At 39.6% G+C, this 14,312-nt stretch overlaps 1 protein-coding gene across 1 annotated transcript in view; it reads left to right on the forward strand.

The window, feature by feature from the left end:
- The first annotated feature begins 455 nt into the window (after nucleotides 1–455).
- The window catches only part of MTMR9 (myotubularin related protein 9), a 71,504-nt gene continuing 57,647 nt past the window's right edge, over nucleotides 456–14,312 (forward strand). The window contains exons 1-2 of the mRNA XM_061199470.1: nucleotides 456–983; nucleotides 13,808–13,916. Coding sequence (XP_061055453.1) covers nucleotides 802–983; nucleotides 13,808–13,916 — 291 coding nt within the window. The 5' untranslated portion in view covers nucleotides 456–801. The remainder of the gene's footprint in view (nucleotides 984–13,807; nucleotides 13,917–14,312) is intronic.

Here is a 14,312-nt window from a genome sequence, read left to right on the forward strand (position 1 = left end):
CTTCTGTGGGGTCACAATCACCTACTCAATCCCACGTGTCATCTCTTCAGGGCCAATGGATGAAAATCGCCAAAATTTACGGCAGCCCCACGGTCTGAAGAGGGATTACTGCTCAAGTGGAGGGAGGCAGCTCAGGGACCTCTTCTCGTCGTCCCTTTTCCCCCAGCCTTTTCTCAAACGGAATGTTTGTACGGGTGGCGGGTGCGGCGGTCGGCTTGCAGGCAGAGCTTTTTCCTGCTAGGAACACAAATCTTCGATTCCCGCTGTGTTTCCGGAAGCATTCTCATCGGACCTAGGCGGGGACTGACTTCCGGGTCGGACTTCCCAGACTGCCGAGTTTCGAGCCCGCCGCTTCCGCCCGGAGTTGCTTTAGGCTCCGGCTGCGAGTAGCTACTTCCGCCAGGAGTCCGTAGCGTCTCGGATGTGGAAAGTGGCCCTGGGGCGGCCTCCTTCTTGTCCCCTCAACTTGCCCACCCGAGACCGGGTCCCCAGGTGGCGGCGGCGGCGGCTGGGCCTGTCGCGGAGCGTTCTCTCTGCCCGAGTCCTGGGCCTGGGGGAACCGAGCAGTGAGGGAGCGGCGCCCGGCCTGGCCCAGCCCCGGTCCAGCCCCGGCTTTCCCGGGGCCTGTGACGGTGGCCACAGGCCTCGCCGCGCCCATCCCAGCCTGGGGCGGGGCGCGACCTCCCCGCCTGGGTCCCCGCCCCTCCTGCCTGCCGAGCGCCTGGTCATTCCCTTCAGCCCAGCGGCGGCGTAACCGTCTCGCCCCTTTGGGCAGTTCCCTGGCTCCGGCCGCTGGGGAACATGGAGTTTGCGGAGCTGATTAAGACCCCACGGGTGGACAATGTGGTGCTGCACCGGCCTTTCTACCCGGCCGTCGAGGGGACCTTGTGTCTTACTGGCCACCACCTGATCCTGTCCTCCCGGCAGGACAACACGGAGGAGTTGTGGCTCCTCCATTCAAACATCGACGCCATCGACAAGCGGTGAGTGCCCATTCCACCCCTTGTTCCGCGGGGAACCTGGGGTCCTCAGGTGCAGGTCTGCGGAAACGCGTCCCATCGCCCAACCAGCCAGCAGATCGAGCCCCCTCTGGCCTAGATTGAGGATTTGAGTTTTAGAAAGCAGAAAACCATCCAAATGAGATACCAGGTTTCCATTCAATCTGGCTGGGTTATCACGTGGTTGTTATCGTGATTATCATTTTTGGTACATAACACCATGTGGGGGGATATGCAACGTTTTCTTTTAAAATTTCTTTTCCTTGCACCGTCATATTCCTTGAATGTTAATTGTCAATCATAGTTCATGAAGCTGTGATTGAATGTGATTTAGGTAAAGTCTTTACTTGCCACTTTCGAGTATGTAGACTTCAGTATGTAGTGTCTAAATTCCACAAAACCTTTTCCCCTCCTCTCAAAAATGTTCAGTTTATCATATTTGTCCTTATTTCTTACCTTCTGGGTCATCAATTAAAGACTTCGCATTATGGGAGATTATAATGTCTTTTATTTATTTTTACTCTGTTTGGCTTTTGGAAAGAACAGAGTAGGCTCTTAAACAAAGGTATTAATTAATTAACCTCTTATTTTGCACCCCAGACTCTGTCTTTCCAGGGTAGTGCCTCAGAGTTGAAAAGTTATACTTCCTTTGCAGTCAAAATTATCATTTCCCCAATGGCTTTGTACTTACTCTAGCCAGAAGAAGGTAAATTGGTTATCCAGTGAACACTAAAGTATAAATGAATGACAACAGCTTTTTCTATTACCTCTCAGGAGAATTTGGATACAGTATTAAGAAGATTCCTAGAGAGGTTATGCCTTAAAAGAAAATACTTTCTAATAGTAGAAGTTAGTACGGGTGAAGTGGTGATAAATTTATTTTTTCAAGCAGAGGGCTCCTGTTAGATTCCTGAGATCACCTTCTCCTGTGTAAAAGTTTTCAGCTGTTACTGATCTATCAATATTCAGTTTAACCATTTCAATCTGCCACCCCTTTCACAGGTTCTTCTGTTAATCCCACAAGGAGAAGTAATTCCCCTCACCTTGAAATCCTATAGCTCTTTAATTATACCTCTTTCATAAGTATATTTTACAATCTGTATTTTGATAGTTACATATATGTTAGCTCCTTGAAGCCAGGACGCGAATTTGGTTAATTTTTATCTCCTTCAAAACTGTGGCATGGGCAGATAGGCACATAGGAAATAAAAGGATTAACCGCTGAATGGTCAGTGGTGCCATAGAATACAAATTAGAGTTTCTCCATGCCACCGACTCTTTTCTTTCTTCCTTACCTCTTTCTGTGGTTGCTTTTCACTCTCTCATTTCATCGTATTTACCTAGCATTTACTACACGCTGGGCCTGGTTGGGCTAAACCAAGTATTTAAGATAAGGACTTTTTAATCTGTTAGGGGAGAAATGACAAACTGTACACATTTATCTTTTTCCTGGGAAGCAGCATGATGTAATGGAAAGAGCTAGGTGGTCAGATCAGAGTTTGTTGAATTGTTGCTTTCAAAAAAGAGTTACTTCCATGTGTCTTCTATATGCTGAGCTCTGTCTGGGCTGTGCAGATGCAATGGTGACTAAGATGAGGAGCTTATGTACTAGGGGAGGAGATGGACATTCACATAAATCAACAAATAAATATATAACAACATCAGGTAATAAATGCCAGGAAGGAAAATAAAGGAAGATGTTAGGATAGAGAATGCCTGGAGTCAGTGTATTTAGAAAGAATGTTCGAGAAGACAAGTGACATTTGAATTAATGAAGGGAGGAAGCCTGCAGTGTGAATATTGGAGGAAGGAGCGTTGCAGCCAAAGGGAATGCAAAGGCAGAGACTTGAGACAGGACCATGCCTGGCATGTAGGAGGAACAACAAAGAGGCAGGTGTGGCAGGAGGGCAGTGAGCACGGGGTAGAAGCTAGGGGGACTAGGGAGACGGCAGAAACGTGGTTGGAGGGATAAGCAGGGGCCAGATGGTGTAGAGCCTGTTACGCCATTGGGATGGTTTTCATGGGAAGCCTCGGAGAGTTGAAAGCGTGGAAGTAGCAATCGGTAGACTTCTAGAAGATGATTCTGCTGGCTGGCAGAAAATGGATTGTAGAAGGGCAGTGATTTGTTAGCAAATCATTAAAATTTTTTTCCCTTTCTGTGGATTGCCTGTGAATTTTCTTGGTGTTTCTTTTTCTGGTGTTTTTTTTTTTTTTTTTTTTTGGCACCAGTTCCTTATATACTCTAGGTATTAATTCTTCGCTTAGACATTGCAGGTATCTTCTTCATATCTCTCACCCATTTGTTAACTCTTGTGTGGTGCCCTTTGTGGAACAGAAGTCCTAATTTTAGTACAAAATTCATCGATACTTTATGGTTTGTGCTTTTTAAGTCTTAAGAAGTCCTTCCTTATCCCAAAATTACTAGGATAGTCTCCTACATTTTCTTCCATATTAGCTTTATAGTTTTACCCTTCATTTTTAGGTCTTTAATTCATTTGGATTCTACCTTTGTTTCAAGTGTGATAAGAATCCAACTTTGTTTTTCTTCATGTAGCAAGCCAGTTTTCCTAAAACCATCATCTAACAACCCATCCTTGACTGATTTATCATATATCAGGTGATTTTATATATATGTATATATAATATATACAGCTTTTGCTGTGCCCCATAAGTTTTGTAACGTCATGTTTTTGTTTTCATTTTTTTGTCTGTGTTTTATAATTTCCCTTGTGATTTCTTCTTTGATCCATTGGTTGTTTAAAAGTGTATTAATTTCCATAATTTGGTGAATTTCTCAATTTTACTTTTGTTAACTGATTTCTAACTTCATCCCATGTGGTCAGAGAAGATACTTTGTATGATATCTTTTTTTTTTTTTTGGCTGCACCTAGCGGTATGCGGGATCTTAGTTCCCACACCAGGGATCGAACCCATACCCCCTGCAGTGGAAGCTCAGAGTCTTAACCACTGGACTGCCAGGGAGGTCTCTATATCTGTCTTTTTAAATCTGTTGAGACTTGATTTGTGGCCTAACATACGGTCTATCCTGAAAATTGTTCCATGTGCACTTGAGAAGAATGTGTATCCTATTGTTGTTGGGTAGCGTGTTTATGTCTGTTAGGTCTAGTTAGTTTATTGTATTAAGTCCTCTGTTTCCATATGTATATCTGTCTGATGGGGTATTAAAGTCTCTGACTGTTATTGTAGAACTGTCTATTTCTCCTTTCACTTCTGTCAGATTTTGCTTCAAATATTTTGATTGTCATTAGATGTGTAAATGTTTATAATTGTTACACCTTCTTGCTATGTTGAACCTTTTATTAATAGATAATGTCCTTTGTCTCTCATAACCATTTTTTATTTATAGACTATTTTGTCTAATACTAGTAAAGCTTTCCTTGCTGTCTTTTGGTTACTATTTGCTTGGAATATCTTTTTCCTCCATCCCTTCAATTTCAACTTGTTTGTGTCTTTGGATCTCAAGTGAGTTTCTTGTGAGACAGACTATAGTTGGATCATATGTTTTTATCCATTCTGCCAATGTCTATCCTTTGACAGTTTAATCCGTTTACATTTAAAGTAATTATTGGTAAGGAGGGACTTACTTCTGTCATTGTGCTGTTTGTTGTCTATATGCCTTAAAGCTTCTCTGTCCCTCATTTCCTTCATTATTGTCTTCTTTTGCACGTAGTTGATTTTATTGTAATGAAATGTTTAAAATTTTTTCTCATTTACTGTTGTGTATATTCTGTAGCTGTTTTCTTTGTGGTTACCATGGGGATTAAATTTAACATCCTAAAGTTATAATACTCTAATTTGAATTTATACCAGTTTAACTTCAAAAACATACAAAAACTCTACTCCTTTATAGCTCTGTCCCCACTGCTTTCCATTGATGTCATAAAATTACATTTTTATGTGTTTGGGCCTGAAAACATAATCTAATAATTCTTTTAAAGTGTTAGTCTCTTAAATCATGTAGAAAATAAAATGTGCGTTTACAAACCATTGTTACAATAATACTAGCTTTTTAAAAAAATAACTATTTATTTATTTATTTTTGGCTGTGTTGGGTCTTCGTTGCTGCATGTGGGCTTTTTCTAGTTGTGGCGAGTGGGGGCTACTCTTCATTGCGGTGTGTGGGCTTTTCATTGCGGTGGCTTCTCTTTGTTGCAGAGCATGGGCTCTAGGTGTGCGGGCTTCAGTAGTTGTGGCACGTGGGCTCAGTAGTTGTGGCTCGCAGGCTCTAGAACGCAGGCTCAGTAGTTGTGGCACACGGGCCTAGTTGCTCCGTGGCATGTGGGATCTTCCCAGACCAGGGTTTGAACCCATGTCCCCTGCATTGGCAGGCGGATTCTTACCACTGCACCACCAGGGAAGTCCCAATACTAGCTTTTATAATTGCCTTTTTTTTTTACCTTTTTGAGATCTTTATTTCTTCATTCAGCTTCAAGTTACTGTCTAGTGTCCTTTCATTTCACCTTGCAGGATTCCCATGAGTATTTCTTGCAGAGCAGGTCTAGTGCTCACAAGCTCCCACAGCTTTTGTTTATCTGGGAATGTCCTAATTTCTCCCTCACTTTTGAAGGACAGTTTTGCTGGATATCAGATTTTTAGTTGACAGTTTTTCCTTTTAGCACTTTGAATATATCAGCCCACTGTCTTCTAGCTCCAAAGTTTTTGAGTTCCTGGTGTGGGTCTCTTTGAGTTAATCTTACTCGGAGTTCATTGAGGTTTTTGGATGTTTATAGTCATGTCTTTCATCAAATTTGGGAAATTTTCAGCCATTATTTTCTCAAATATCCTCTCTGCTCTTTTCTTTCTCTCTTCTCTTTCTGAGACTCCCACTGTGTGTATGTTGGTCTGCTTGTTGGTACCTCACAGGTCACTTTTCTTTAATCTTTTTTTTTTTTCTGTTTCTCAGACTTGATAATTTCCATTGTCCTGTCTTCAAGTTTGCTGATTCTTTCTTCTGCTTGCTGAGAATCTGCTTTTGAATCCCTCTTGTGAATTTTTTTTTTTTTTTTTTTTTTTTTTAATGATTTTTTTTTTTTTTTTAATTTATTTATTATTTATTTATTTTTGGTTGTGTTGAGTCTTCGTTTCTGTGCGAGGGCTTTCACTAGTTGCGGCAAGTGGGGGCCACTCTTCATCGCGGTGCGCGGGCCTCTCACCATCGCGGCCTCTCTTGTTGCGGAGCACAGGCTCCAGACGCGCAGGCTCAGTAGTTGTGGCTCACGGGCCTAGTTGCTCCGCGGCATGTGGGATCTTCCCAGACCAGGGCTCGAACCCGTGTCCCCTGCATTGGCAGGCAGATTCTCAACCACTGCGCCACCAGGGAAGCCCCCTTCTTGTGAATTTTTGATTCCAGTTCTTATACTTTTAAGCTCCAGAATTTCTTTTTTTTTTTTTTTTTTAGGTTTTCTATCTCTTTATTGATATTTCTGTTTTGTTCACACATTATATTCTTGACTTTCTCCATATCTTCCTTTAGTTCTTTGAGCATCTTTAAGACTGTTAAAGACTTTGTCTAAGATATCATCTTCCATCAAATCTTTTTCAGGGACAGTTTCTGTTTATTTTTTACCTTTTGAATGGGCCATGCTTTCCTGATAATTTCTCTGCCTTGTGATTTTTTTTTTTCTTTGCTCAACACTGGATGTTTAGATCTAATAATGTGGTAGCTCTGGAAAACAGATTCTCCCTCTTCCCCAGGGTTTGCTGTTTTGGGGTGTTTCTTTTGTTTATTATTTTTGTTTTTTTGACTGTTGTAGGATGTCTATGCCAAGGATCAGCCTGAGGTGTAAACTTAAGGCTTTCTCAGGTCTTTTCTGAGCCTGGGTATGTGCAGTCACAGTCACTGTATAATTTTCCTATATATACAGTTGTTTTCAGATGTCCTGATCTTTAATGTCTGGTTCCTGAAAGGGGAAAAGTGAAAAATGAAGAGGAGTGGGAAGAGAGCTGACCCTCTAAATCCACTGAAAGTCACCGATTGGGGGCTGGGGGCAGCTTGCAACAGTGGGAGGAATTGCAACAATGGCTGCCTGCCTCTTTGCACCTCTGTGATCAGAATCAGCAATCAACAATCACAGCACAGGTCCCTGATATTTGGAGGACAGGGTCCTTTCTGCCCACCCTGGCTCCTATAAACTGTGTTCAAGCTGCTCTAAGAACATATACACAGCTGCCTGTCACTTGGGTGGGGGTGGGGAATGGGTAGCTGCTGTTTTGCTAAGAGCTGAATTTATCCAAAATTAATTGCAATTTATTATCCAAGTCTTTCCCTAGAAGTTGCAAGCCTTTAATAGACATCAGAGTTCCAAAATAGGTACAGCAAAGAGATTCTGCCAGTGCAATTGTTATCTAGGTGGGAAGACAGATTCCTAATGCTTCTGATTCCACTATCTTCCAGAATCCTTTCCCTTATTGAGTTTTGAGGTTTTTTTTTTTTTTTCTAAGTATATTCTGATACAAGTCTTTTATCAAATATAAGATTTGCAAATGTTTTCTCTCAGTCTGTGGCTTGTCTTTTTATTCTCTTTAACTGTGTCTTTCAGAGAGCAAACATTTAAAATTTTGAAGACATACAGTTTATTAGCTCTTTTATAGACTGGGGTTGTGATATCTAAGAAATCTTTGCCTAACCAAAGGTCACAAAGATTTTCTCCCATGTTTTCTTCTAGAAGTTTTATAGTTTTAGGTTTAGATATATGATCCATTTTTAGTTGGTTTTGTATATGGTTCATGTATAGAACCAAATTCTTTTTTTCATATAGATACCTGATCGTTGTAGCACCATTTCTTGAAAAGTCTGCCCTTTCTTCAATGAATTGTCTTTGCACACCTTTGTCTATATGTAAGTGAATGTATTTCTAGACTTTCTTCTTTATTCCACTGATCTATTTGATGCCATTGCTGCCACAGTCTTTATTTTTATATTAAGTCTTTAAATTATATAGTGTTAGCTGTCTGATTTTGTTATTATTCCAAGTTGTTTTGGTTATTTGAGGTCATTTGCATTTCCATATGAATTTTAAAAATTCATTTTTGGCCACGCCATGCAGCTTGCAGGATCTTCCCCGACCAGGGATTGAACCCGCATCCTCGTCCGTGAAAGTACAGCGTCCTAACTACTGGACCGCCAGGGAATTCCTCCATATGAATTTTAGAATCAGCTTGTCAATTTCTTTTTAAGAAAGGCCTGTTGTGAGAATTATGGTGAACCTGTTGATAAATGAACTTGATGAGAATTAACATAGGATATCATAACATTGAGTCTTCTGACTTATGAACAAATCTCTCTCTCCATTTATCTTATTTAGGTCTCAAATTTCTTTCAGCAATGTGTTATAGTTTTCACTCACAGGTCTTTCACATCTTTTGTCAGAATTTCCTCTATTTATTTCATATTTTTTTATGCTATTTCAAGTGATATTTTTCAAATTTCAGTTTCCAATTACCTGTTTGTATTAATCATTAAAAAATTTTTTTAATTTATTTTATTTTTGGCTGCATTCTGTCTTCGTTGCTGTGCATGGGTTTTCTCTAGTTGCGGCAAGTGGGGGCTACTGTTCGTTGCGGAGCATGGGCTCTAGGCGCGTGGGCTTCGGTAGTTGTGGTGCGCGGGCTCAGTAGTTGTGGCTCACGGGCTCTAGAGCGCAGGCTCAGTAGTTGTGGCGCATGGGCTTAATTGCTCCACAGCATGTGGGATCTTCCTGGACCAGGGCTCGAACCCATGTCCCCTGCATTGGCAGGCAGATTCTTAACCACTGCGCCACCAGGGAAGTCCCGTACAATGTTGAATAGAAGTGGTGAGAGGGAACATCCTTGTATTATTCCTGATCTTAGTGAGAAAGCATTCAGTCTTTCTCATTAAGTATGCTATTAGTGGTAGAGTTTTTTGGTTTTTTTGTTTTTGTAAATGCTCTTATCAGGTGGAAGAAGTTCACTTCTGTTCCTAGTTTGCTGAGAGTTGGGTTGTTTTGTTTCATTTTAAAATCATGAATAGCTGTTGGATTTTGTCAAATGCTTTTTCTGTATCTATCGAGATGAGCATATTGTTTTTCTTTTTCAGTTTGTTAATATGGTAAATTACTTTGTTAAACCACCCTTGCGTTTTTGGGATAAACCCCATTTGCTCGTGGTACGTTATCCTTTTTATATATTGTTGGATTTAATATGCTAACGTTTTGTTTAGAAATTTTACATCTGTGTCTATGAGGGATATTCGTCTGTAGTTTTCTTGTGATGTTTTTGGGTTTTGTATTTGGGAAATGCTGGACTTTAGGTGTGAGTTGAGAAGTAATTGCCTCTTCTCAGTTTTCTGGAAGAGTGTGTCTTGACTTGATAGTATTTTTTCCTTAAATGTTTTATAGAATTCATCAGTGAAGCCACCCAGGACTGGAGTTTTCTTTGTGGGGAAGATTTTATTGAAAATTTCAGTTTATTTAGTAAATATAGATCTAACCAGGTTATTTATTCTTGAATGATCTTTACTAGTTTGTGTCTTCTGAGAAATTTGTCCGTATCATTTACCTTGTTGAATTTATTGGGATAAAATTGTTTCTAATATTCCCTTATTATTTTTTAATGTCTGTGGAGTCTGTAGTGATTGTAACCTCTCTCATTTCTGACATTGGTAAATTGTGACTTTCTTTATTCCTGATCAGTCTGGCTAGAATTTTATCACTTATTGATCTTTTGAAACAATCATTTTTGCTTTCATTTTTCCCTAGAATCTTCTCTTATTTCATTAATTTTTTTTTCTTTTTATCTTTATTATTTAATTTTCTCTGCTTTGGATTTAAGTTGCTGTTCTATTTCTAGTATAGTGGAATCTGAGGTCACTATTTTGAGACCCAAATTTTCTTCATTAATTTCCTTCTTTCCTAATATAGGTGGTCTCCTCAGACTATCAACCCCACCCAGTTTTCCTCTCCCTTCACTATAACTTGGGAAAATCTCAAAACAGTAAATTGGAGCAGTCACTGGACTCACCCATCTCCCGGAGAGCTCTGTTCTTTGTTGTCTGATGTTCAGTGTCTTGAAAACAGTCTTTTCTTATATTTTGCCCAGTTATTTTGGTTGTTTCAGGTAGCAGGGTAAATCTGGTCCCTGTTATTCCACCTTTGCCAGAAGTGGAAGTGCCAAGAGTATGAGTTTTCAAAATACATTTCATAAGAGGCATTCCACTGTGTTGTTTAGTTGTGGATATCTGGTGGAATTTTCAAATCCTAGATTTGACCCATGTTGATAATTTTTGCTTATCCAAATTCACAGTGCAGTGATGTTGGGCATGGGGGTATTTACAGTTGAAGTAGAATTTGGGAAGAGTAGCTGTAGGAGTTGTTTTCCTAAGCTAGGCACAGTATAAATAAAATTATCCACTTTAGATCAATCTAAGAATTCTTAGTTTAGGGAATACTCAGAAGTATTAATGGGAAAGAATTGGGGCAGTCAGTGGCAAAGCAAAAGAAAAATCAGAGCTATCAACAAGTGCAGACAAAAAAAAAAAAACAAGAAAATGAAGACAAAAATCCCAACTAAGGTAAAATTAAATTTGTTCAAAACTTACTGATACAAAATTTATGATTACACGTGGCATTTACTCTGAAGTTTTCCTTGACTTAGAATAGATATTGCAAGTTAATAGGTTTTAAAGACTGAAAAAAAGATACTTATTTTTCAAATCAACTGCTGTAAGTTTGGAAGTAAGTAAAATCTGAAATGAACTGTTTTTCTATGCTTTGGAAATATCTCTACACAAACACTTAATACATTAATTACAGATCTGTTTTTCCTATTATTTGAAGTAAGGCCTCTAATAATCTCCATTAAATGAATTGGCCTAGCATGAATTACTTTATATATTTGAAAAAAAATTTAAATACATATATTTAAAATTATTTGTGGCTCACATTTTAATGATGCAGGCTTGATTCTTCCTTAATTAGATTACTAGGGGAGAAGAAAGTTGAATACAGGCACACGGCGGAGGTATTGCAGGTTTAGTTCCAGACCACCTCAGTAAAGCCGATATGACAATAAAGCAAGTCACATGAATTTTTTGGTTTCCCAATGCATGTAAAAGTTATTATACACTATACTGTAGTTTATTAAGTGTGCAGTAGCATTATATCTAAAAAAGCAGTGTAAATACCTTAATTTAAAAATACTTTATTGCTAAAAAATGCTAATCATCATCTGAGCCTTCAGTGAGTTGTAATCTTTTTGCTGGTGGAGGGTCTTGCCTCAGTGCTGATGAATGCTGACTGATCAGGGTGATGGGTGCTGAAGGTTGAGGTGGCTGTGAAAATTTCTTAAAATAAGACAGCAGTGAAGTTTGCCACATTGATTCTTTCCTTTCAAGAACAATTTCTCTGTAGCATGCAATGCTGTTGATAGCATTTTTCCCACAGTAGAACTTTTTTCAAAATCAGAGTGAATCCTTTCAAACCCTCTTGCTGCTTTAGTAACTAAGTTTATGTAATATTCTAAATCCTTTGATGTCATTTCAACAATCTTCATCAGGTGTAGATTCCATTTCAAGAAAACACTTTGTTCAACTCCTTATCCATTAAAGTTTTATCATGAGACTACAGCAGTTCATTCACACCTTCAGGCTCCACTTCTAATTCTAGTTCTCTTGCTATTTCCACCACATCTGCAGTGACTTCCTCCACTGAAGTCTTGAACCCCTTAACATTATCCTTGAGGGTTGGAATCAACTTCTTCCAAACTCCTGTTAATGTTAATATTTTGACCTCTTCCCATGAATTAGAGATATTCTTAATGGCATCTAGAATGGTGAATCCTTTCCAGAAAGTTTTCAATTTACTTTGCCCCATTCTATCAGAAGAATCACTATGTATTGCAGCTATAGCCTTATGAAATCTATTTCTTTTTTTAAAAAATTAATTAATTAATTTTTGGCTGCGTTGGGTCTTTGTTGCTGCTTGCGGGCTTTCTCTAGTTGTGACGAGTGGGGGCTACTCTTTGTTGTGGTGCGTGGGCTTCTCATTGCAGTGGCTTCTCATTGCGGAGCACGGGCTCTAGGCATGTGGGCTTCAGTAGTTGTGGCTCGTGGGCTCTAGAGCGCAGGCTCAGTAGTTGTGGCGCATGGGCTTAGTTGCTCCGCAGCATGTGGGATCTTCCCAGACCAGGGCTTGAACCCCTGTCCCCTGCATTGGCAGGCGGATTCTTAACCACTGTGCCACCAGGGAAGTCCCTGAAATATATTTATTAAATAATAAGATTTGAAAGTCAAAATTACTCCTTGATCCATGGTCTGCAGAATGGGCATTGTGTTAACAGGCATGAAAACAACATTAATGTCATTGTACGTCTCCATCAGATAATGGGTGATCAGGTGCATTGTCAATGAGCAGTAATATTTTGAAAGGAATCTTTCTGAACAATAGGTCTCAACAGTGAGCTTAAAATACTTAGTAAACCATGTTGTAAACAGATGTGCTGTCATCCAGGCTTTGTTGTTCCATTTATAGAGCACAGGCGGAGTAGATTTAACATAATTCTTGAGGGCCCTAGGACTTTGGGAATGGTATATGAGCATTGGTTTCAACTTAAAGTCACCAGCCACATTATCCCCTAACAAGAGGGTCCGTCTGTCCTTAGAATCTTTGAAGCCAGGCATTGACTTCTCCTCTCTAGCTACGGAAGTCCTCAGATGGCCTCTCCTTCCAGTATAAGGCTTTGTCTACCTTGAAAATCTGTTGTTTAGTGCAGCTACCTTCATGAATTATCTTAGCTAGATCTCTTGGATAACTTGCTGCTTCTTCTACATCAGCACTTGCTGCTTTGCTTTTACTTTTATGTTATGGAGATGGCTTCTTGCCTTAAATCTCATGAAGCAACTTCTGCTAGCTTCAGACTTTTCTTTTATAGCTTCCTTGCCTCTCTCTGCCTTCAGAGAATTAGAGTTAGGGCCTTGCTCTGGATTAGGCTTTGATTTACGGGAATGTTGTGGCTGGTTGATCTTCTATCCAGACCACTAAAACTTTCTTCATATCAGCAATTAGGCTGTTTTGCTTTCTTATCATTCATGTGTTCACTGGAGTAGCACTTTTAATTTCCTTCAAGGACTTTTCCTTTGCATTCACACCTTGCTACCTATTTGTCATAAGAGGTATAACTTTTGGCCTGTCTCGACTTCTGACGTGCCTTCCTCACTAAGCTTAATCCTTTCTAGCTTTTGATGTTAAAGTAAGATGTGTGACTCTTCCTTTTACTTGAGGTCTTAGAGGGCATTATAGAGTTATTAATTGGCTTAATTTAAATGTTTTTGTGTCTAAGGGAATAGGGAGGCCTGAGGAGAGGGAGAGAGATGGGGAAACGGCAGTTGGTGGGGCAGTCAGAGGACACACATTTATCAATTAAGTTCACTGTAGTATATGGGCATGGTTACTGGTGCCCCAAAACAATTAAAATAGTAACATCAAAGATCATTGATCACAGATCACCATAACAAATATAATAACAATAACAACAATAATAATAATAAAGTTTGAAATATTGTAAGAATTACCAAAATGTGATGCAGAGAGATGAAGTGAGCAAATGCTGTTGGAAAAATGGCGCTGATAGACTTGCTGGACACAGGGTTGCCACAAACATTCAATCTTTAAAAAACACAATATCTGCGATGCTCAATAAAGTGAAGTGCAATAAAAGAAGGTCTGCCTGTATAGATGGTGATTATAACTAACCTCCTCTTTTTAAAGAAATAACCATATACTTTGAGTTGGGAGTATATAGGTCCCTAAGCATAATTTATAATTTTTTTATAGGTTTGTGGGACCACTGGGTACCATCATCATAAAATGTAAGGATTTTCGAATTATTCAGTTGGATATTCCTGGAATGGAGGAATGTTTGAATATAGCCAGTTCCATTGAGGTAAGTATTTTGGAAGCGAAATGTGATGAAAATAAATAATCATTAAAAGGAACCTTATTTTCTGCTTCACTGTAGCTCTTATGTTTTTTTTTTTAACATCTTTATTGCAGTATAATTGCTTTACAATGGTGTCTTAGTTTCTGCTTTATAACAAAGTGAATCAGCTATACATATACATATATCCCCATATCTCCTCCCTCTTGTGTCTCCCTCCCACCCTCCCTATCCCACCCCTCAGGTGGTCACAAAGCACCAAGCTGATATCCCTGTGCTATGCGGCTACTTCCCACTAGCTATCTATTTTACATTTGGTAGTATATATAAGTCCATGCCACTCTCTCACTTCGTCCCGGCTTACTCTTCCCCCTCCCTGTGTCCTCAAGTCCATTCTCTACG

The sequence above is a fragment of the Eubalaena glacialis genome, chromosome 9 (assembly GCF_028564815.1).
Source record: "Eubalaena glacialis isolate mEubGla1 chromosome 9, mEubGla1.1.hap2.+ XY, whole genome shotgun sequence".
Taxonomy (NCBI): Eukaryota; Metazoa; Chordata; class Mammalia; order Artiodactyla; family Balaenidae; genus Eubalaena; species Eubalaena glacialis.